The 25735-nt window shown below is 40.9% G+C and overlaps 1 protein-coding gene across 3 annotated transcripts in view; it reads right to left on the bottom strand.

Moving 5' to 3' along the window:
- DPYD (dihydropyrimidine dehydrogenase) overlaps positions 1-25735 on the bottom strand; it is an 829935-nt gene that overhangs the window by 11847 nt on the left and 792353 nt on the right. For all 3 annotated transcript variants that reach the window (XM_061633709.1, XM_061633708.1, XM_061633707.1), the window contains one exon: positions 21663-21806. In XM_061633709.1, coding sequence (XP_061489693.1) covers positions 21663-21806 — 144 coding nt within the window. The remainder of the gene's footprint in view (positions 1-21662; positions 21807-25735) is intronic.

Raw genomic sequence — 25735 nt, 5'->3', positions numbered from 1 at the left:
TTCCCCTGCTGTGGAACTTGCCATACTGTTTAACTTGCCACTGACTATGTTGACCATGATAACCTTCTGGAAAGTCTCAGTGAGGTGGGAGTTGGTGGGCACTGTGCTTCAGTGATTCTGCTCCTACCTCGAGAGCCACTTCCAGAAAGTAGTTATGGGAGCCTGTTGTTTGGCACAATAGAAGCTGTCCTGTGCTGTCCCACAGGGTTCCATGTTGCCCCCCCCATGCTATTTAACATCTATATGAAGCCACTGGGTTCTGTCATCAGAAGATCTGGAGTGAGGTACAGTATTATCAATAAGCAGATGACACCCAGTTTTAGGTCTCTGTTCCATCTGAATCAGGAGAGGCAGTTGCGGTGTTAGACCAGTGCTTGGAGGTGATGACTAGCTGGATGTGGACCAATAAACTGAGGCAGAATCCTAACAAGACAGAGGTGTTAGGTGTCTGAGTTCTTATTACCGGGAGGTGGGGAAACAGCCTGTTCTGGACGGGGTTGCACTCTCCTGGAAGGAACAGGTCCGCAGCTTGTGGGTTTTCTTGGATTCAACGCTGTCACCGGAAGCTCAGGTGGCCTCAGTGGTTAAAAGTGCCTTTTTCCAGCTCCGTCTGGTTCACCAACTATAGTCCTTTAGGGACAGAAATGACTTGACCACTGTACTCCGTGCTCTGGTAATTTCCAGGTTGGATTATTGCAATGCACTGCACATGGGGCTGCCCTTGCAGATGACTGGGAAACTTCAATTGGTCCAAAATGCAACGGCAAGATTACTGGCTGGGGTTCCATTCAGATCTCACATAGCCCCTGTTTTAAAGCAGCTGATTTGGTTGCCAATTCATTGTGCTCACTGAATATTTAAAGCCCTAAATGATGTAGGCCTCAAACATTTGGAGACTGCCTCCAGATCTTCTCAGGTGTGGAGATCAGCAAAGGGGCCCTTTTGGTAGTTCCTTCACCCTCAGAGGCATCATGAGTCCTGTGGCATGTCTGTGGAGTGATGATGAAGAGGAGGAGATGGGCTGGGATTTGGGGGAGGGCCCGAGCATCTTGCGTCAGAGGGTGTTGAAGCCGAAGATCACAGTTCTGTTGATGCTGACAGCTCCATCCTTGTAGCTCCAGTTACAGCTGACAAGATGTTGCCTGATCAACAGACGGCCCTTTCATCTCCCTTCCCTGTTCATCCCACCGCTGCGCACATCTCCACCTGAGGAGGAGGTCATTGCAGATGTTTCTCTGCCACCATCATCTCAGACCTGGAGACAACTGTGCTTGCAGGCTCAAAGACTTCCTATAGTCCCGTTAAGGAGAAGTGCTCAAGTGCGCACATGCTCCCCATTCAGCGACATTTTTCTCACACAAGTAGATGAACCCACCCACACTTACTTAGGGGTGGTAAGGGGGCGTGGCTAACTGCTGCGACATCTTATCACTGTGTAGTTGCACCTAGTTATGCTGAGTATACCTATAAGGTAGACTATGAAGCATTTTTCAAATGCAAAGATGTATCACTGAACGCTAAAGTCAGGATCATTCAGACCATAGTATTCCAAATCTCTATGTATGGATGTGAAAGTTGGACAGTGAAAAAAGTGGATAAGAGAAAAATCAACTCATTTGAAATATGGTGTTGGAGGAGAGCTTTGTGCATAACATGGACTGCGAAAAACGCAAATAATTGGGTGTTAGAACAAATTAAACCAGAACTGTCACTAGAAGCTAAAATGATGAAACTGAGGTTATCATACTTTGGACACATAATGAGAAGACATGATTCACTAGAAAAGACAAGAATGCTGGGAAAAACAGAAGGGGGTAGAAAAAGAAGAAGGCCAAACAAGAGATGGATTGATTCCTTAAAGGAAGCCATAGACCTGAACTTACAAGATCTGAACAGGGTGGTTCATGACAGATGCTCTTGGAGGTCGCTGATTCATAGGGTCGCCATAAGTCGTGATCGACTTCAAAGCACATAACAACAACAAAATGAAGCATTTTGAAATGAATTTTTTTATGAAACCTATTAAAGAAAAGCACACCTTTACCTCCGAGTCTGACTTCAGCAACCTAGGACAGGAAACCTGGGAGATGGCATTCTTTGTGTCAGCCACTAAGTTGTGGAACTCCCTCCCCACAGGCGAGTGTCTGGCAAATTCATTGTACAGTTTTCAGCAAAAACTGAAGACGGACCTGTTTACTCTGGCCTTTGACACGTGACATGTATTTTTTTTGGACCCACCCTATTTTTGTGATGTTTGTGATTTTAAGTTGTGGATTGTTTTTTATGGCTTATTTTAAACTAGTGTAACCCACCCAGGGGAAAGTGCAGGTAATAAATTAAATAATAATACTAAAAAAAAAAGAAAAAAGAAAACCCCACTTGACTTGTGGTGAAAGATGAAGCTGGAGGAAATAAAGGCACAGCTGGGCTAAGAACCTGAGAAAGCAGCCCCTCCTCTTGTCAGTACTCCCTCTATCCCCACTGCACAGTAATTGTATGAGTCGCATTTGGAAAAGATTAGCACAAATGTCGCTGCTGCCCATCCCCTATCATTCCAGTTATGCCTAGTTTTGCATGAGAGGGAAGTTTTCATGGGGCTTTTTTGTTTCATTCCCTGTATTAGTAGAACTATGTTTCATTTAGTTGTGTAGGACTTGCCACTGACAGTACCATTATTTTAAACTAAGAACTGAGACATTCTTTGTATGAAAGGCAACATGCAAAGAAGTTATGTAGCGGCAATAAAAGGCAAAGATGCTTTGCAGGTGCAACGTTTTATGGCCTCTGAAACCACCTTAAGAGCTTTCTCCTTCAACTAGCCTGGGCAGTAGCCACTCTTGGAACAAAACAGTCTATATGTCAAGATTAATTTGGTGGGTTCTCTCCCCACATCGCCAATGTAAATCACAGGTTTGCTCCTGAAGACAGAGATGCTGCAAAATGGATTGGGGGCTTTATCTTGGTTTCTTTTCTTCCAGATTGCCTTTGTTCAGTTTACAAGTATAATGATGTTTTTGTTAACTGCCAGCTCCGTATGAGGGCAAGCCAGTTCTTCTGATAGTCAAGCTGTGTTCTTTCTGACTGGTGCATTATCTCCAGTAATGAGGATTCCACTGGCCAAATCCCGCCTTTAATTAGACCTCTGCTATCCTGTTGCTACCTAATTCTGCCCTTGGTGACACCTGTGCAGTTCATCCTCGTCAGTGAGGCTACCAGGTGTGTGAACAGAACTGGAGCCAGCCAATGATTCTGTTGTTAATGACCTAACTCCACAGTCAAAAAAACAACTAGCTGCTGGGAAAACAGACGCAGAGAAAAAAGGAGATTTGGAACTGATTTTTAATTTGACAGTGCTCCATGGATTCAATGGGAAAAAAAAGAGATTCAGATCAGGGAAACCTGGACAGAGTCATGATGCTGTGTTGGGCAAGCTCTCCCTCTCCGTCTGAGAGTGGGATTACACATAAGATAAAGATGAGAATGGCGGCTCTGTATTGGATCCCACCACTCCCTTTAATTATGTGCAGTAATACATACCTGTGCCTCTGCTCACTATCTTTGTCTACTGTTTATCAGGGTGAAGATGCACATCATGCCATGACTTCTTGATTACACTTTACTACAGGTTTTGAAAAGAGAGGGGAAGATTTGGCAGAGCCCCCCTCCTTTTGTCATAAGGTGCAGTTCTACTCTAAGTTTGCTACTTGTACAACAAGGGGAAGGAGTCTCAGGTCCAAAGGCCAAATGTGGTCTTCCAGACCTCTTTACCTGGCCCTCAGGACTCTTCCCAGGCCACACCCTCTCTCTAACCTTTCACTGGTCCTGCTCCACACCCTCCCACAATACCTTTGCTTGGCTGGAATGTGTCATTGAACTGTGATAATACCTGCCGGAACGTGGGATGGAGAAATGTGTAACGTGAGTGCAGAAACCCTGATTTTTGCATGGCTGGGATGTAGCTTGTAGTACAAAGTCACACCTTTCGCTCTGCCCACTTCAGCCTCTGGCCCTGCCTACCACTGACATGCAGCTTCCCGAAGGCTGCCCATGAAGGCATGTGGCCCTGGGGCTGAAAAAGGTTCCCCACTCCTGTTCTGAAATGTAGAAAACTTGGAGAACAAATTTTGGATTGGTACCCAAATCTATGGAAGCACATCAAGCTCCAAGCAGCATGAGAGCAAGAATCAGAATCTCATTCATTTTGCTTACAGACTTGTGGGAGATTACGCCAAGGAAAATGTTATGTGATTAATGCTGACCCCAAACTTTTGGCTGGAACCTTTTTGTTGAAAAGTGTGTGCAGCTGGGAGAGTGGGAAGAAAGGGGTGGGGAGAGAAAATCAATAGATTTTCAGGATGGGTGGGAGAAAATAGAGAAATTCAGACGGTGGGGGAGGCAGGCAGCGGGAACTCTGGACAAGCCATGGCAGTGACTTTTCTTCATTTAAAACTATAGTTTACTATAGTTTGGCTACCGCCACAAGCTGTGACAGTGCTGCTGTTTGGCACCATATCATGATGTAGTGTAGTTCCAGGGCACTGTTGGAAGGGGGGGGAGGCAGCTCCCACTGGGCACTGGTGGGAGCCTCCATTTATGGGAGAAGATGGCAGCAACTAAGCTGTTGACAGCAGCATCACTGCTGCTTGTGACAACAGCCAAACTATAGTTTTTAAACAAGAAGGAAAACTGCTGCACCCCTTGCTCAGGAAGCACCCCTCTGAAAATATCTTACTTTTCCCTCCCTGTGCCACTGTCAAACTGCCCCCCACTTTCACAGTTTGCAAATGGTGCTGCAAAACCTCCAGTTAAAGACTAAATGTGATGTGATCAAAGATGTCAAGAGAAATGCTGCAATCCCATTGTCTTACAAAATTAAGGTTTACCAACAACCTCCTTGTGATTTACTATCTGAGGACAAACGCAATAGAGTAAAGCTGTTTGCAAATCAAAAGTGGTCTCTAAGTGGGAAGAAAAATTAAAACTAATGTGTAAAGTATTTTTTTTAAAAATATTGACTTTTAAATTAATCATTATAATTTTCACACAAGAACAACATCTCTCCCCCCTCCCAACATCATACTGACATAGTTTACTAGCGAGGTTATTGTCTTGTTTTGAGATATTGTAAAATACAGTGAACCCAAGAGACCAGGGCATAAATTAAGAGGAATCCTTTTATCCAAGGCTACAACACAATACTTGTATTATGTCTCCCAGAAGACATACTCAAAGGGAGCATACACGTGCCTGAAAAGTTGTATTGTTCATTTTAAAATGAAAAGAGCTATTTTGGTGTATAGCACAATATCTGGGAAAATGAAAGATTTGCAGATTAGATATGTCAAGCAGTTATTAATCAACAGCAGTGGAGAAATGGGAGAAGGCAAATTAGAAAAAAAAAGAGGGGAGGGAATAAATGCCTGACTGTAAGAAGGATGGATGGGAACTAAGTTACCAAAAAAGAAGGAAAGTGGGCATATTTCTTCTGAGGAATCACATCATACTTGGTGAAAAGGCCAAATAATTTCAGTCATCTGAGAAAACACAGAGATACAGAAAAACCTCAGCAATAACGTTGTGAGAAAATAACCATAATGAACGGGTATACAATAATTATACAGCCACAAGAGTGGCTGTATACTATAGCCAGCATGGATTTTTCACATTCTGCCATGTTAAATTGGGGGAGACGGGACACCATGCCATTCTGCTGCTTTCCATAAGCCCATTTCAAAATAAAATCTTACAGAATTTATCAGCCTGAACTCAGAAATGCTTGCTTAACAGCCCTCTAAGTTTTTATGGCAATACACAATACAGAGAGAATCTAGGGTTCAGAGTGTAAAAGAGAAAAAACGTTCAGACCCATGTTGGACTTTTTTCTGTCAGTGGTTTCATAATTTGTTGAAATTAATTAAAAATCAGCCATGTTCACAGAGTACCTGTTATCCTAATACTGTCCTTGCCCCATACTCTGACCTTCATCTTCTGCAGTTTAAAGTTTAAAAAGTGTCTGGCTGATTTTTAATTAATGTAAGAAATTTAACACTGGAGTCTATGGTAGTGCAGGCATGCTCATTAAGAACCAACTGTCAGTGTTTTAAAAGCCAGACTAACAGCTGTTTGGCTTGGCAAATCAGCGGGCCACACCCATGGTAGAGATTTACTCCACTTTAAACAGTCATGGCTTCCCCCAAGGAATCCTGGGAAGTGTAGTTTGTGAAGGGTACTGAGAATTGTTAGGAGATTCCTATTCCCCTGACAGAGCTCTAGTGGCCAGAGTGATTTAACAATCAGCCCCTCTTCCCAGAGAATTATGGTGACTGTAGCTCCTCCTTCTCCTTGGTCACTTTCACCTATCCTAAGCATGATTGCATGGGAGTAAACCACACTGAACTCAATAAGTATGTAAATGATCAGACCTGCCTTTCTTCCCACTTTCCCTCTCCCCTCCTTCCCCCTCTCCTCTCCTCCTCCCTGTGTAGCTTGGAAAAATTTGATAACATGTGCGTGTGAGTATATGGTGAGTGGTGGCAACACCTGGAACCAGGAATGCATCTCCAAAGATGGAGAATTACATTTTTAGTATGTTCATTGGGGTTCTTCTTACTTTGCACTTTTTTTGTGTTACTACTGTTTCTACAAAGAATCTAACCTAGAAAATTATATTTCTCTCATTATTCATCCTAAAAATCTTTGTCAAATTTATTTTTATTAATTTCAAAGCCTTTTTATAGGTTAATGTCATATGATGGTGAAGGCAGCCTTTTTGTGTTTCAAACTGGAGGTTATATTCTGTTTCTATTTTATGTGCATTAACAGTTGAATCAGAAGCTGCAGTTTGATGTAAAGTTGGACTGATTACAATATGTTGCTACTTAAGCAATGGATCTAGCTCTTGGGAAAAATCAAACCTAGCCTGCCCAAGATGTGTGTATTCAACCTGCTATGCTTAAACCACTCCACTTAAGGAAAGGTGGGCATGGTCAATTAAAAGCATAGAGCATACCTAGAAAATTGCTAGAATATATTTCACCTCCCACTGCTTTATCCTATGTAAACTGTGACACTCTTCATGTCCACTGGAGACTATTCCGCAGAACAGTCAGTGCCATTATTGCACAATTGTTTTTGGAGGTTTTTTAGTGTAAATTATGCAGTGTTGCTGTACTTCACATATTCACAGAAACAGAAGCAAAAGGAAATTATTTACTTTCGGAAACTTCACTATAATTGCAAATCAAATTATTTAGAATGACTATTGAACTATATCAATTGACTTAATATTGTTGCTTCCTCCCTGCTAAAACAAGATCAGCACAGCACTTGTTTTGTTTCTTTTATTTGGACTGATTGCAGTTGTTGCCACCACTCACCATATGGTCAGATGCACATTTACCAAATTCTTCCAAGCTACCCAGGAAGTGGATTGGAGTGTGAAAGATCAACCCAAATGGTGTTTGCATTTGGACAAATCTGTAGGGCAGTACAATATCTCAGACAGGAGGTCAGGTTTCCTGCTCCCCTGGTGCATTCACTATGCTGCCCAATTTCCCTGCTTTTAAACGTTTGATAGAAATATCTGTTGGTTATAGATACATTCTTAAACCTGCAAGGGTTTTTTGCCTATTAGTTAACATAATAGATTGGATCCTACCATGCTGGATCAAGTTATTTATATGTATGTGTGGTCCTGTTCATAGTACTAGTCTATGGCTGTTAGATTTAATGAGCCCAGTGTACAATAAGGAAAAGGAGAAAAAAATCCAGAAGGAATTTAATCAGCTATTCCAACTGTGGGTTTATTTGTTTTTTTGAAACTTGGAGTTCAGGGCTAGCCCTACCATGGGTAAAGTGAAGCAGCTGCCTCAAGCAACAGATTCAGAGGGGGTTGAATGGGCAGCACTATGCAGCCTAATCTGTACTCCCTGTTGCCCTCAGGTGCAGTGGAGGACAGTGTCCCATCACCAATGTTGATGTAAGATTCAACTGTGTCTCCTTGGCCTTTGTACATGGATTGGAAGAGACACCCTCTTGTCCTTTGCCCCAGGAAGCAAAATGTCCTGGGCTGGCCCTGGTGGGGTTCTTCAGAAGCTTGCCTGAGTAATGGCAACAGGGCCAATTGGCCCATCAATACTGATATTCTCCTGCAATGTGTGGTGCAGATTAGTGTGGGTATTTTCTGTTCACCTAAATGCAGTGGCAGACAACAGGTGAGGCTCACAAGGTCTGTGAGTGACCCACATGAAATCAGTATACATCCTACAACAGGGATGGGGAACCTGTGGTGTTGGACTACAACTCCCATCATCTCTTACTATTGGCCATGCTGCCTGGAGCTGACAGTTGTAATCCAACACCTGGAAGGCCACAGGTTAGCTACCCCTGTCCTTCAACATGACTCAGAATCTACTACAGTATGCAGAGATTCATGGAGAGATGCCAGTGTGAAAGATAGACATTCTGAAATTTATGAAGCTATTTCAAAACTCACAGAGGGAAAAATGTTTGGTTGCACAATAGCTACCTTGGGGTTAGTTACATAAGATTAGTATTGTAAAAATGTAATAATCCCTAATAAGATTGAACAGGGGAGGCCAATTCTATTTGGCTGCATTAGAAGGAAACTTAACACTACAGGGGTATTTGCTACAATTCAGACAAATGTATATCAAAATAAACATCTTTTGGTAAAGCAAAATTACATAGGGAGATAAATCATTTGAACAATTCAAATTGTTCACATTGTTTGAACAACCTCAGATGGCTAATACTATCTGAAATCACTTCAGAAAGTAATAGACAACATGACAGACAGCTAAATGTCTCTCTCTGTGTGTGATGTTTTAAAATCCCAAAAATTCATAGTCTCCCAATACTCATTCCCACTTGTGGAGCATTAAAAGATGGCTGGTGCTTTGAAGCTATTGTGACTGCTGTTTTTGGCTTTATGTGGACTTGCTCCTTGATTTGGAGATTATCCTTATTTTACTAAGCCACCTTGAGCTTCAAAAGAAGTGGCGTACAAATTTTTAAAAAATAAATGAATAAATTTGGGCCCTGTCCTATGCTGTTAATACTATTTTCTAAAAAAACTTTTGTCTTTTGTAGCCATTGTTTTATTATCAATGTAGTATCATGGAAGCAAGAATTTCAGCAGGTGTAGCTTGTTGTTGCCATAAAAGCTGTGCTTGCTGAAATTGTCTCTTTTGCACAGGTTCAGGAGTTCTGTTCTCTTTTGCATGGGTACACCACTTTAATCATGGCCAGAAAATCATAAATACAATTTACAAATTTTTGTTATGTGCCATAATGCAATGCATGACAACAACCACTAGAGGGGTTCCACAACTGACAACCCTAGTTTGTCCCCGAGGTTTCTGTAGAGCCTTGGTGTGAGATAGCAAACAACCACAAGAAAGCTCCACCTGACACTAGATAATAAAGACTGCTCCTGTTACGAATTGCCTGAATTCTGTGTATCTACACAACCTTAAAGGCACACAGTTGCTACACATTAGAATACAACTGTTTGAACTGTCAGTATGGCGTAAGCCACCAGCAGTTAGGAGAGCAACTGGTAAAAAAAAAAAATGCATGTGAAGTTGTGAGCTCTCTAAACAAACATCCTTATAGAGCTGTACTTAACAGGACTGTAGACAAGTCCTCGCTTTTGTTTTGAGTGATGACATGAGTAGCAGTAACCTCCTTTGTCATCTATCAGACTATATATCTGAAATCCACTCGGAGAAAAACAGGTAACACTGTTTTAAAGAGATTTTAAAATAGCATTTAAAGCAGATGGAAAAAATGCAAAAACCTAGGGCCTCTCCAGTCCAGACAACTTTTTTATGGAGCATTCATGCTGATTTGCTTGCACAAAGCTTTTGTGGAGGTTAGATTGCATCTGATCTTTATTAAGCATTTGTTCTGGTTTGTTTGTGGGACATTTATACAACAATGACTATTCATCCTGATTTGCTTGCAGGGTGTTTATACAACTACCTATTAGTCATTCATTCATCTCACACTTTTCAATGCATTTTCCTGTCATTTTCCAAATTGCAAAAAGTTCAATACTTTGTTTAAAGTGGGTTTCTTGTGCTAAGGCGACAGAACCCTTTAATCCACTTTAATTGTACAAACCTACAGGATTGTATCCAACTAAGTTTTACCCAGGGTAGACATTTTTAAATTATTGAATCTACATTACTCATATGGATCTACTCTGAGTAGGACTAATGCACGATACAACCCAAAGTTCCTAGTATGTGTTTGAATCCCTTCTGTATAATAGTGGCAGTCTGGAGGCACCCATTCAGAAAAAGTGCTCATGGTTTCTGTAGTTTAGTCCTACTGTTTGTCTCAACCCACTCTTAAAGGAAAGATGAGGGACAGATCAAAGAGTAGGACTTTCTCTTCCTTCTTTTACTCTCCTTCTTCAAACACCCTCTATCACTGCTCAACCTTTTTAAGCTGAACCAAATATCGGTTGCCAGATGAGGGACTGCTCACCTAAGCTGGATGTGGAACCAGAGTGCAGATGTAGCCTATCCACACTGCAGTGCTTTCAATGCAATGTACACTTGGATAGGCATCCCAAAATACACATGGAAGTGCATTTGGATGCCCATCCCATGTGAAAGCAATGCAGTATTAATCAAATTCACACTTTCTGAAACAATATGAGAACCGAAACACAGCCATCTTTCAAAATTCGTATTTATTGGAATTTTGGGATGCAGTTTGCCAACTAAACAAGATTTATATATTAGGGGAAAGTGTGCATAAAAATGAATATATGAGTGAAAATAACAAGCAAAAAGGCATGATGGGATGAGAAATGGCTTGCAAAAATGTGTACCTTTGTCAAAACTGCCTAAAAAAATGTGTACCTTTGTCAAAACTGCCTAAAAATGTGTTTATTGGAAGAAATTCTCACTAAAATGGTGAATTTTCATGAGGATTTTTAAAAATATTTTTTGCAGATTGCTGCAGAAATGTAGAAAACTGAATTTAACATTGGAAAAATGAGAAACTGAGAGAACAAAAATTGACAGATCTTTCCATCCCTAGTATAGTGGAATAGTAAGTGTACCTGATGCACATTATTGGATGTATGCATTCTGTTTGCCCCATGGTCCTTGAAACTGTGAGGGGCATTGTAGTTTAAAAGATTGCGGGAGGTACTTTACCCAGATTAAATGTACATGAAGTTGAGACTCCTCTGAGGCCAATTTCTCATGTGCACATTGGTCCTTTAAACTCCCAACTCTGGTAAGTTAGGGCTTGTATCTTCCTCTTTGCTGCCGGTGTTTGCTGGCAGCTTGGTGAAGTGCACATGAGCAGCTCTGGCTTCAGCTAGTGTTGGAGGGGCCATATTCCCTCCTTCTACCACTCAAAAGATGGATTTTCCCCATATCTATATGGATTTCATTTTGCCCTGCCTCTTCCTCCATTTTTTTGTGCCAAGTGACTACACATGGGAAGCACACTTCACTGATAGAGGACCAGTATCATGATCTGTAATGACGATGAAATAAACAATGCTGGTAGCTACTGAAGTCAAAGAGGAGGGGGAAAGCATACATGATGGTATAAAGCATTCATAGTTGAAAAAATGTTATGAATCAGAAGTGGCGGTAGAAAGAAGTATTTGTGAAGCATCAGTTGCTTCAGATGTCTTGTAAAGACTAGGGATGTGCTAGAATTCTGCCCAGTTAGGATTTGGTACTGAATTTTCCACTAATTCACTTGTTATCTATTGTTGAGGATCAGATTTTTATGTACTGATTTACCATGGCTATTTTGAAAACAGATTTGTTTCAAAACAAAATTCTGCCTCTAAAATATTGGTATTAAGAATGACAATTGTATCGATATTTCCTTTTGAAATATCGATATTTCCTTTAAAAATATTGATATTAATATCAATATTTTTGCAAGGAAAGATGTGGATTGGTAAAAGCAGTGGCTAGTGGACAAAGAATGAACTCAAATCAATACTGGCCTGTTAAGTCGATGGAATGCTTTTGAATCAGCACCAGCCAATGGATCCCATCTCTAGTAAAGAGATATCTTTTTCTCAGGCTTTCCCTGATCTATAAGACTAGACCACGTTTTTACTGGATTTCTTATTTAATAGTATTTATTTACTGGGTTTTATGTTGCATTTTCTGGTATACTGCTTAGACATTTTAAAATATTAAGCAGTTTAGAAATGTATTTAAATAAATAAATAAGACATCACACAACACAATAAAAGGTATTACAGAATAATATAAATAGTACAATGTAGAGGGGTTTTTTTGTGACCACATGAATAGGCTCTAGATAAGTGAGGAAGAAAAATTAGGATGTCTCAAATGGGGTGTCTTAACTAAAGTTCTCTCCATATACACCTGTAAAAATTACTCAGATGTTTCATTTGAGTTCAAGAGAAATGTAAACTTCCATTTTAATCCAAAGACAGACACACACAAAAATACATTAATTAGTGATTTGCAATTTAGACCTTGATATCATCGCTAAGTAATTCGTATTCAGCTATGCTTTTTAAAATGGTAATTGTATGTATTTGACCTATCCCAATTATTGGTAGCAAATATTATTCGTGGTTTGAGGATAGTTTTGATTAAGCTTGCATTTTATTGGCAATTGTAATCAAGCTAGAATATGAAAGCAAGCAACCACGGTGATTAGAAACATACTGTATTTGCTTTGTTACAGAAAAAGGGGCAAATTGCTGATATTAAAGTTTGTGATTTTCTTGACTGGAAAACTCTCCACTTGTGTAACAGATCTGGTAAGCTGAAATAATTTTTACAAGTAATAACTTTCTATAAGCTATAATTATGGTAAGCCTTGCTATTCCAATATAATCAGTGCTATGTATACTCTGTAATCATGTACTAACTTCATTTTTATTGTGCAATAGAATTAATATTTTGTTAGTAAAGAGAAGTATTTTTCATCAGCTTGGTTTTAGAGATTAATTTTTATAAATATTTCTGTGTGCCTAGTTCTTAGTTGTTGTTTTTTTTAAAAAAATTACCTAAAAAAGGCTGTACTTTAGGAAATATTCAGAGAGTGCTTAACCTGTCACACAGTGGTAGTGACTGACTGGGAACAAGACCTTGGAGTCAAATTAGACAGCTTGATGAAGATGTTGACCCAGTGTGCGGCAGATGTGAAAAAGGCAAAATTCCATGTTAGGAATCATAAGGAAAGGGACTGAAAATTAAATTGCCAATATCATATTATACAATCTGTGGTATGGCTGCATTTGGAATAGTGTGTACAGTTTTAGTCACCTCACCTCGAAAAGGATATTGTACACTTGGAAATGGTTCAGAAAAGGGCAACCAATATGATCAAGGGGATGGAGCAACTCCCCTATGAGGAAAGGTTAAAACATTAGGGTTTTTTAGTTTAGAGAAAAAACGAGGGGGGGGCATGATGGAGGTATATAAGATTATGCATGGCATGGAGGAAGTGGATAGAGAGAGACGGGGAGTGTAACTCTGTTGATTCTCCTTGATCTCTCAGCGGCTTTTGATACCATCGACCATGGTATCCTTCTGGGGAGACTCACGGAGTTGGGAGTTGGAGGTACGGCTTGGCAGTGGCTCCGCTCCTACTTGGTGGACTGTCTCCAGAAGGTAGGGCTTGGGGAGCACTGCTCGATACCCTGGACTCTCCATTGTGGAGTCCCACAGGGATCGGTTCTGTCCCCCATGCTTTTTAACATCTACATGAAGCCGCTGGGTGCGGTCATCAGGAGTTTTGGAGTGCGTTGTCACCAGTATGCTGATGACACGCAACTCTATTTCTCCTTTTCATCTTCCTCAGGTGAGGCTGTTAATGTGCTGAACCGTTGCCTGGCCACGATAATGGACTGGATGAGAGCTAATAAACTGAGACTCAATCCTGACAAGACTGAGACACTGTTGGTGAGTGCCTTCTTGGCCCAGATGGTGGATGTTCAACCTGTTCTGGATGGGGTTACACTCCCCTTGAAGGAACGGGTTCGTAGCTTGGGGGTTCTTTTCGATCCATTCCTGTCTCTTGAGGCTCAGGTAGCCTTGGTGGCACGGAATGCGTTCTACCACCTTCGGGTTGGTAGCCCAGCTACGTCCCTATCTGGACAGCGACAACCTCACCTCAGTTGTGCATGCTCTGGTAACCTCTAGATTGGATTACTGCAATGCGCTCTACGTGGGGCTGCCTTTGAAAACAGTCCAGAAACTACAGCTAGTGCAAAACGCAGCAGCCAGACTGTTGATGAGGACCAGACGGTCCGCACATATAACACCTGTTCTGGCGCGTTTACACTGGCTACCTATCTGTTTCCGGGCCAAATTCAAAGTGCTAGTTTTGACTTATAAAGCCTTACACAGTGCAGGACCACAATACCTAGCGGAACGCCTCTCCCGATATGAACCTACCCGTTCACTACGTTCAACATCAAAGGCCCTCCTCCGAGTTCCGACTCACAGAAAGGCTCAGAGGGTTGTAACGAGATCTAGGGCCTTTTCAGTGGTGGCCCCCGAATTATGGAATAGTCTTCCTGACGAGGTGCGCCTGGCGCCTACACTTCTATCCTTTCGGCGCCAGGTTAAAACCTTTTTATTTTCCCAGGCATTTTAATATATTTTATTGCTGTTAATATGTACCAGGCTGTTAAATGCTTAAAATGTATGTTTTTAGTGTCCTATTGTTATTTTATTGTATTGTATTTACTCTATGCTGTGCACCGCCCAGACAGCCTCTGGCTTTGGGCGGTATAAAAATTGAATAAAATAAATAAATAATAAATAAATAAATATACGATATCTCATAATACTAGAACCTGGGACCATCCAATGAAGGTGAACACTGGAAGATTCAGGACAAAAGGAAATACTTTACACAGTACACAGTAAAACTATGACATGTGCTCCCAGATAATGTAGTGATGGCCACCAACTTGGATGGTTTTAAAAGAGATAGACAAATCCATGGAGGATACGATTATCAATTACTGCCAGCCATAATGGCTATGTTCTCCCTCCACTGTCAACTACCAGTTGCTGGGGAAACACAAGTGGAAAGAGTGCTGTTGCACTCCAATCCTGCTTGTGTGCTTTTCATGGGGATCTGGTTGACCACTGTGAGAACAGGATGCCAGACTAGATGAGTCTTTTGTCTGATCCAGATTCTTATGGGACATACTTCTGAATAGAGATTTTTAAGACTGCACTGTAAGAATGGGGTGAAGACAAGGAATTGAACCTAAGGATGAAAAGCAGCCGAGTCCAAAGAAAAGGGCAGGGAAGTGGGGGTATAGAGTTGTAAAGAGCACAGTATACTGTGTTCACTAAGATGTGCAAAATTGGGTCAAAAACTTTAACTAACAATCAGGGTAATCTTTAAAGGGAAGCCAGTAGAGGAAAGCAGCTATGAAGTAAAACAATCATGCTTTAACTGAAATGGCAACTTTATTAAACAGAGAAAACAGACAACACTGGCCCTAAAGAGGGGGAAATGAAATAATGAGGAAATCTCACAAAATCTAGCAAGAAAAACAGAAAATAAGTAAGGAAGAAATATTGGGAGACAGAAAAAAGTATTCAGAGGGATTGTACAAATAAATGAAGTTTAAGAATATAAGAAACCACAAGTATCCTCTGGATGTCGTGAGGAAATCGGATATTAAGGAAATAATATGTCACTTGGTGACAAAGAACACCCAATGGATAGAGCTTATTGCTGGATAATATGTTTATTGCATACCAACAGAAAGTGAGAGGGAGGTACTGCTTATGCTCAGCTAGAAATATCATCAATGTTTTGTGTGTTCTAGTGCTAGTCACCCAAAATGTCACTTGGAAGCAATTTCCTAATCATTCTGAGGTAAATACCTTGAGTGAAATGGGGCAAAGCAAAACAAAAACCCCATTGACATCACTTTAAACTGGCAGGCAATGACAGGAAGGAACAGAAAACAATGGAGGTTTGGGTAGACAGATGAATGGGGCGGTCCCAGATTAAAATTAACCTTGTTCAAATGCTGAGGAATGAATTCAGGTTTGTCAATAAATCCCAGTGAAGTAGACTGTTGCCAACACGGGTCATGCCAAACAGTGTTTAAGACACAGAGGGTTTAGACTTGTGTTTCCTGAACAATAGCTCTTCATGCTACATACCAAAGTATCTTTGCAACTGAGGGGACGTTGAGAAGTGGCTTGTTTACAGGAAGGTATGCTGTTTAAAGAGGGAAAAATAACCAAAATTTCACTGGGCATGCCCACACTGTTGGACATGCCTAAAGAACCTCTCCCTGTTGCTTTCCAGGTCCAATTTAAGTTGTTACAAATATGTAAATCAATTCTTGGTGTGGAACATTCCCCATTTGAACCAACTCACTTCTTGATATCCTCTTCAAAAACTCTGCTCTCTGTGGGAAATAAGATCAAGATTCACTAATCGGCAAAAAGCCTTGCAGTTTAAGAACGTACCTATAGCCCACAGATATTTCTAAAACTTTAAAAAGCAGAAAAATCAGGCAGCTATAATGAATGCACCAGGGGAGCAGGAGACCTGACCTCCTCTCTGCGATATTGGACTGCTCTACACATTTGTCAAAATGCAAACACAATTTGGGTTGGTTTTTCACGGGCCAATCCACTTCCTGTGTAGCTTGGAAGATTTGGTAACATGTGCCTCTGAGCATATGGGGAGTGGTGGCAACACCTGCCATCTCCAAAGATGGATAATTATATCTTTGTATGTTTGTTGGTGTTCTTCTTACTTTGCTTCTTTCCTGTGTTACTAATGTTTCTACAGAAAATCTAATCTAGAAAATGTTATTTCCCTCATTATTTATCTTAAAAATCTGTGTCAAATTTATTTTTATTAATTTCAAAGCCTTTTTATTGGTCAATATCATATGATGGTGGAGACAGCCTTTTGTGTTTCAAATTGGAGGTTATGTTCTATTTTTATTTTGGGTGCATTAACCGTTGAATCTGAAACTGCAGACTGATGTAAAATCAGACTGATTGCAATATGTTGCTACTTCAGGAATGACTCTAGCTGTTGGAAAAAACAAACTTAGCCTGCCCAAGATGCATGTTCTCAACCTGCTATGCTTAACCCACTTCATTTAAGGAAAGGTTGGCATCATCAATTAAAAACATAGACCACACCTAGAATTTCGCTAGAACATATTTCACCTCCCACTGTTTTATCTTGGGCAAACTGAGATGCTTCTGATGTCCACTGGAGACTATTCTGCAGAATAGTCAGTGCCATTATTCCACAATTGTTTTTTGAGGGTTTTTTGGTGTAAATTTTGCAAAGCGTTGCTGTACTTCACATATTCACAGAAATAGAAAACAAAAGAAAATGATTTCCTATAGGAAACTTCACTAAAATTGCAAAGTAAATCAGACATATTTAAAGTGGCCATCTGAACTATATCAACTGTCTTTATAATGTTGCTTCCTCTCTGCTAAAACAAGATCAGCACAGCACATGTCTTCTTTCTACTATTTGGGCTGATTGCAGGTGTTGCCACTACTCACCATATGCTCAGAGGCACATGTTACACAATTCCTCCAAGCTACACAGGAAGTGGATTGGACTGTGAAAGACCAACCCAAATTGTTTGCATTTGGACAAATTTGTAGGGCAGTACAATATCTCAGAGAGGAGGTCAGGTCTCCTGTTCCCCTGGTTCATTCATTATAGCTGCCCAATGTCCCTGCTTTTTAAAGTTTGATAGAAATATCTGTGGGCTCTAGTTACGTTCTTAAACCGCAAGGTTTTTTGCTTATTGGTGAATTTCTCTGCTTTTTAATCTGGGAGGTAAGAAATGGGATCCTGTGCATATTTGCTGGGAATGAATTGATCATTTGCATGCTTATTAAGGTCAGTGGGATTTACTCCCCTGCAATCATGCTTAGGATAGGTAAAACTGACCAGAGGGGATAGGGAGGGGAGGAGGAGGAGGAAGAAGGGGAGGAAGGGCAGAAGGAAGGAGGGGGATAGGAGTAGGCTGGAGGGGGAGGGGAGGAGGACAGTTTTGAACATTTGCATTTTTATTGAGTTCAGTGGGATTTACCCCAGTGCAACCATGCTTAGGATAGGTAAAACTGACCGGGTAGGAGGGAGGGAGGGCTGGAGTGGGCAGGGGAGGAGGAAGGAGGAAGAGAGGAGGGAAGGAGGAAGGGAGAGGAGAGGGAAAGGCGGGGAAAGACAGGCCTGATAATTTGCATGCTTATAGAGTTCAATGGGATTTACTCCTATGCAATCATGGTTAGGATAGGTAAGACTGACCATGGGGAGGAGGAAGGGGAGGGGGAGGAGGGGGAAGGAGGGGATTGGAAGGGGATGGGAAGGGAGGGGCAAAGGAAGGGGGATGGAAGTGGCAAGAGGTAGGGGATAGGAGGAGAAGGGTGGGTGGGTTTGATCATTTGCATACTTTTTGAGTTCAATGGGATTTATTTCTGTGCAATTATGTTTGAAAATGGAAATGGGGTTTTCACGGTAAATGTTATTCAGAGGTGGTTTTACCATTGCCTTCCTCTGAGACTGAGAGGCAGTGACTGGCCCAAGGTCACCCTGTGAGCTTCATGGCTGTGTGGGAATTCAAACCCTGGTCTCCCAGGTCATAGTCCAACACTGACCCAGACGAGGGGCAGGGAGGGTTGGATGAGGGGGAGGGAAGGATATTAGGTGGGTGGGCACTGGGAAGCCCCTTTCCTTTCCAAAAGGAAAACATTGTGAACAGTATCATGGCTTTTCAGGGTTTCCCCCACCTTTTTATTCTACAGCAGGCACAAGTAGCCTCCCACCCAAATTTAAACCAAAGCTGTCCCAGGCCACATCCACACCAGACCTTTATTTCATTTTGGATAGTCATGACTTCTCTCAAAGAATTCTGGGAAGTGTTGTTAATGAAGGGTGCTGAGAGTTGCTAGGAGATGCCCTGTTCCACTCACAGAGCTTCAATCAGAGTGGCTGACTGTTAAACCAGTCTGGCCACTGGAGCTCTGTCAGTGGAATAGGAGTCTCCTCTCAGCACTCTTCACAAACTATACTTCCCAGGATTCTTTGGGGGAAGCCATGACTGTCACAAGTGAAATCAAAGTCTGGTGTGGGTGTGGCCCCCTGATTAGGCAAGCCCAGAAGCTGTGAGTCTGGCTTTTAGAACACTGACAGTTGGTTCTTACTGAGCATGCCTGACACTACCATTCAGTTAATGCAAAATTTATTAAATTAATTAAAAATCAGCCAGGCATTTTTTTAACTTTTAAACTGGAGAAGATGAAGGTCAGAGTATGGGCAAGATCAGTAACAGTATTACAGGTATTCTGTGAACATGGCTGATTTTTAATGAATTTCAACAGATTATGAAAACTCTGACAGAAAAAAGTCCACAAAGGGTCTGGATTTCTTTTCTCTCTTTTTACACTTTGAACTCTCTATTCTCTCTGACAGTTTTATGTATCGGCATGAACATTTAAAGGGTTGTTAAGCAAGCGTTTCTGAGTTGAGGACTATAAGTTTTGTAAGGTTTGGTTTTGAAATGAGCTTATGGGAAGTATCAGAATGGCATGGGGGTCATTTTCAATTTAACATTGCGGAATGTGAAAAATCCATGCTGGCTATATTATACAGCCACAAGAGCAGGACTTTTTCAGTAATGGCCCCAGCACACTGACCTCCTACAAGAGGTACAATCTTCTTTTTCTCTCTTCTGGCTTTTAGATGGTGGTGTAAGGTCTATTGGAAAACCTTTGGGCTTTAATGTTGATGATGGACCTTTTTTCCTGTTGGTTTGGGGTTCACACGAATTTGTTCTACGATTCCACCTTTTCATTATTTTAGGGCTTGGGAATATCAGTGCCCTTTTCAAAATCTGGTATACAGAGTCTACATATTTCTACATTGCCCTTTTCTAGCAAAATGTCTAATACATTGCTCGTTGTCATCCCCCCCTGCCCAAACATACCACATGCCCTTTCCTACCTCCTCACTATTTTTTTTTCTTGTTTCATCTGTCATGGGAAAGCTAGCCCTCACTGAAACTGCAGGTGTTCTTCTCCCTGACAGTTACATCAATATTTTCCCCGAAAACAAAGTAAAACTGTAAAACCCCTAAGGTAAAAGAATTCTTTAAAAGCTTCAAGCCTCTTTATTTATTTATTATTTTATTTATTGCACTTGTATACCGCCCCATAGCCGAAGCTCTCTGGGCGGTTTACAGCAATCAAAAACATTAAAACAAATATACAATTTAAAACACACATTTTAAAAACAATTTAAAACACAATTTTAAAATGTAAAACAATATGCAATATATCTTTCAAAATAAACAAACAACAATATTTGTTGGGGGGGTGTTCCATGTACACAGAGGGAAAACACACAATTAGAACAACAGAATAAAACTGCTTGTACTATCAGGATGACCTAAACCAAGGGTAGGCAACGTTGTGCCCTCCAGATGTTGTTGGACTGCAACTACCAGCACTCCTTACCATTTTGCCATTTTGGGAGCGGCTGATGGGAGTTGCACATCTGGAGGGCACCACCCTGACTACCCCTGAAGTTGAGAGAGAAAAGAGTCAAAATATACATGAGTCTATAGCCCCATTCAGTCATTTTCCCCTGATGTGATTAACAACTGCCTGAGAACCATGGCCACTAGCTCTACCATACAATTCCTAGCAGCCTCGCCCCTATCTTCCACACATGGGGGTATCTCTGTAGAGAGGAAGCCTGTTGAATATTCAAATCTTGAATATTCTGATCTTGAACCCTGGCCAGGCCCCATTCTCCCCCCCTCCCCACTGCCCACACCACAATTGTTTAATCACATAAGGGTGAAATGCCTGACGGGGGCTTGTGAATCCTGTAAATCAACAGTGTACAGTTTACAGTTAACAGTGCCATGCACAAGTCCTTTCTTACGGTCCAAAAGCCTCACTTTCTGAGAAAGTGGCATTGCACCTGCTACTTCACAATATTAGATACTTACTAATTAATCTGGATCTCATACAGATGACAAAACTACCCAGAGGGGATCTCTCTCATCCCAGGATAATTTGGTCTTTTGTATCAGCTTGACAGATGGAAAGGAGAATTTTACTACATGTAAGGTACAGATATGTGATAAGATGGTAATCTGTATCCATCCCTATTAAACTGAAAAGATTGTCCTGCCTCAAATGAAAACACACAAAGTATTTTGAACATTTACATGAGGGCAGAGAAGCCTGTGGCCCTCCAGGTGTTGCTGGACTACAACTCCCACCATCCTTGGCCATGCTAGTTAAACCTAAGGAGAGTTGGACTCCAACAACATCTGGATATGCACAGATCCCTCTGCTCTAATTTAATACACACACACATTTCATTTTTCAAAAACTGAACACACTCACACAAAGCTGACATTCCATCTCCTGTGAATTATTCATTAGGCAAAACAGCACATACTATTCCCTTTGGCACAGAAGTTTGGTCAGGGCTTGCAGAGTGTAGCTTTCTCCTGTCACTGTTCCAATATGCATGACAAACAAAAACCATCCCACACCCACACGAGTGAACCACAACACTTAGTGCAAGAGGGATTGTTGGAGAAGGCGGCTTCGCGTGCCTTTCTTTTTACTTACCTTTACGGTTGGGATGGGCTTCTTTGGAACAAAACGTTTTCTCTCAAGCTGGAAAACCAAGCTGTTCTGTCCCTTCTGTTTCAACTTAGTCTCAGCGATTATCTTCTTGCGTTGTTCAAGGTAGGGGCCAAAATGGGGAAGGTTCTAAAAGGAACAGAAAGTATGCCATTACAGTTGTGTTGACACATGCTATGAATACAGTGGCCCCAGTGGAGTGAATGGCTTTAATCCATGTTTCACAGACATGATTGATGATTTCAATGTTGAATTAATCTTTCTTGCCCTTCTCCTGTGCTGCAGGGAGGCTGTCCAGTTACTTCATTTTATAAGCACCACATGTATATGTATCCAATTAAGCATACATGCACATGACATAAAAATTAAACATAAACCAAAACAAGACAAAACAACCACAACCCAATACATTTTTAAATAGTAAAAAGTCTGCCCAGGGTGTGTGTGATTTTCTCAGCCAGCTATCCACAAATACAAAGTGCCACTGTCTCCTGGAAAAAGTTTGCTATGTGTTTTGTTGAATCATAATACAAAACAGTAACAACATTAAACCAGGAGCAGCAGTGCAGACTGCAGTGTAGGGAGAACAACAGAAACTGGAAAGTTTGGTAGTGTAAAGCAATGTATTGCTCCAGTGAGATAATATGCCTCTTAGTTCTTGCTTGTCTTTGGGTTATGTATCACTGTGGGCCTGTTATTTATAAATACACATCACTCATTTAAATAAATTAACTCACCACTTATATATTTACTATTATGGTACAGGGAATATTATGCACTAAAATTTCATAGAATTTGTTGGAGAAACCCTTGTTTGTGAACATTTTACATCAGTCTCCCCTTACACTTAATGGATTTGCTACCTAACTTTATAAAGGATGAGCTGAGATTATTTTGACATGGCACTTAAAGGGATATTGGATCTGTTACAATAATGGCAGCAAGTTCCAAGCAAATTCTGGAAAGTGCTAATTTTATTCATTTCACATTTGACCTCACTGAGCTTCTTAATTTTTAGCCTCTGGGCTTCTTTCATATAATACAGCAAAGGGGAAGAATACTAATCTCCAGCATGCTCTACTTCTAGGCTGAAACATACATATGCCGGCTCCAATTTCTAAATGTGTTAGTACTCACAGATAATGACTCTGTGCCTATCCAATAAACAACTCATGAGGATCATCATGATCTCCATCCTAAAAGGAAGGGCCATATCTTAGTGGTGGGCCATCTGCTTTGCATGCAGAAGGTTCCAGGTTCAACCCCTGGCACCTCCAAGTAGAGCTGAGAAAGATTCCCTGTCTGAAACCCTGGAGAGATGCTTCCAATCAGTGTGGAGAATAGTGAGCTAGATGGACCAGTGGTCTGATAAGGTATCTTCCTATGACCTAACAAGTGGCTCCATGAATCAAAACTGGTTGATAGTGCTGACCTCTTCTTGGTAAATGGGACATGCTCAGAGACAACCAGCCCCCCACTTTCATTGTCTGAAAACATATCATCAAATTGAGCAAGCCAAACTTAATCAGGACCACACAGTAGCTCACTACAGCATAACACTTACTGGCCAGGACTGGATGACACATCAAATGTTGTTTGGTAATGCAAGTGTATGTCAGATCCCCTCTCCTACTGTTTAGTTCCTGAACTATTAATTAATTAATCAATACTCTTATGATTAGTATTTATATAATTATGATGGAAGCCATCATTACATTACAGATTTATCTGCTCCCTCTTATTGGCAGTCAATGAAATGTAGCACAGGCGGGATATGTTTTTGTGAACCACTTAGAGGTCTTTACATTCAAGTGGTATATAAATTTTGTTAAATAAAATAAATAAATAATGTACAGTGTGATGACATCACATCACTCTTCAGGATCTCTCCTTCATGCATTCAAAAGAACATGTGTGGAAGAGGAGCAAATGTGTGCACTGATCCTGCCCCAATATCCCTGAGTGTACTGGGCAAGCCCACTCCATCTGGGACCTTCCCCGATAATGCAGGGTTCCCAGTCACAGGTAGACTTCTTTTAGTGTAACACTAGTAGAGCCCCCCTTCAGACCTTCCTGTTCAGTGGGCATGCCTGCTGCCCTACACACTTTATAGGCTAACTGGATGTTGTTTTCAGTACAAAAACTCACTTTGCATCATGCCCAGTTCCATCAAAACAATGATATAGTGAGAATGGAACCTGAGGATCATGTAGCCCCTCTTTAAAGTGAAAGATTCCATATGTTCAGTTCAATGTGCCACACTCACTCAGATTGTATTAATCACACATAAAAAAACCATCCAACAAGTCATCCCAAAGGAAATGTAATTGGGATATCTGCATCTCACCAATCATTCCTGATCCTGTATGACGTGTTCAGGAGTGCAGATGTACATTTTGCCTAGGTAAGCTGTGAGATCCTTTCAGGAAGAGTATCCCAGAATTTTACATCATTAATAATAAAAACCTTCTTTTGCCTTCAAACCAAAGACAATCTTGCCCGGAGAAGAGAAGACACACCACCTAGCTCACGGTGTTTCAGATGAAGTGACCACAATCTCTCCACAATCACCATCACAGGGCTGCTTGGGAATCAACTTGTCTAGAGGGCAGAAGATATTTGTTTTTCCGAAAGCTCCCCCCTCTCCTGTTGGCTTGTCTTTTACTGTCTCACTACCTAGTTTTATTAGTGCTTATTGTTTCTAATATTTTAAGTGAACCACTTTGTGAGGGTCACTTGAAAAGTGGTATATAAACGGCTTAAGTAAATAAATAAGTAAATGCATTTATTAATGCCCACGTACTCAGTGCCTTTAACCCAAACCCAACCTTTCTTCCCTAGACTGTTTCCTCTCCCCACCTTGTATCATATAGAGAGTTGTGTCCCTTTCTCATGTACAGAATTGTGTCACTTTAATTTAAAACCATGGACTGAAGACATGATCCACCAGGGACAAAGAAAACCTTTTTTTATATAAAAAGTAAGCTCATTGCCCCTGGAAAACCTGGAATGGATTCTGTTTCAGCTCATTGGCCTTCATCTGCAGTGTTGAAGAGCTATTTCAAGGCAGGGGCAGCTGCTCCTTGGTGTCCTAGGTACTGTGATCATATTGACTGGGTTGGGATGAGAAATGGAAGGAGCACCTATTATTAGAACCCCGTGTCTCTTCTTCAGATATTTTTTGGGAGGGGGGAGAGAGGATCTTGGCTTCACTTCAAGCAACAAAATGTCTTGAAGATGGCCCAGTGCTGGTTCCTGAAGATGAACTATGAGTAGAACTGGGAATCTGCCCCTGATAAAGACATGACTAATTACACTGCAGATCAGGATGTGAAAGCATCCATGTATGAGATGTGACAGGACCCCTTGCCCATTTGGTTTTAAGTGTTACAGGACAGGGCTTTTCTTTCTTTTTTATCCAAAAGCAAATCACTGACACTCTGCTCCCAAAAGCAACCTTGTAACTGATGAACTGTACAAATCTCCTGCAACCATGTGATCTTTGTTTCAGTATTTCTCCAGGGATTCACCATTGATGAATTTGTTCTCACTGGATAAGCTAAATCCTACTCATTTAAAGATAACAGTATCTACCAGTAGAACTGTTTCTATCTAGATATAAAAAGCATTAGCCTGCCAATATGGAACTGACAACATAATGAATCAACAATGAAACCTTAAGCCAGCAACGCTTTAAGGTGAGTAAGCCTGTTTTGATTATAATTTATTCACAGATCAATCTAAAGCCAATTGAGCATATTATGAACTAGAAAAGAGGCTGATTTCCTAAGAGAAACAGGCACCTGATAGCTTCATTTTCAAATTACTGTGATTTTTTTAATGGAAGAAACACTAGCCATATTAAAAGAAGGAAAACTCTATGTTCCATACAAATATCCAATAATAATAATAATAATAATAATAATAATAATAATAATAATAATAATAATAATAATAATAATAAATGAATAAATATACCTTGGCCTGAAAGACTATTGCAAAACTAATTCATTTATACAGATTTAGTAACCTGGCAAAACATTTAAATCACTTCCAAA

This window comes from Rhineura floridana, chromosome 6, assembly GCF_030035675.1.
Source record: "Rhineura floridana isolate rRhiFlo1 chromosome 6, rRhiFlo1.hap2, whole genome shotgun sequence".
Lineage (NCBI taxonomy): Eukaryota > Metazoa > Chordata > Lepidosauria > Squamata > Rhineuridae > Rhineura > Rhineura floridana.
Note: the sequence above shows the minus strand (reverse complement) of the source record. Positions and strands in the feature narration are given on the sequence as shown.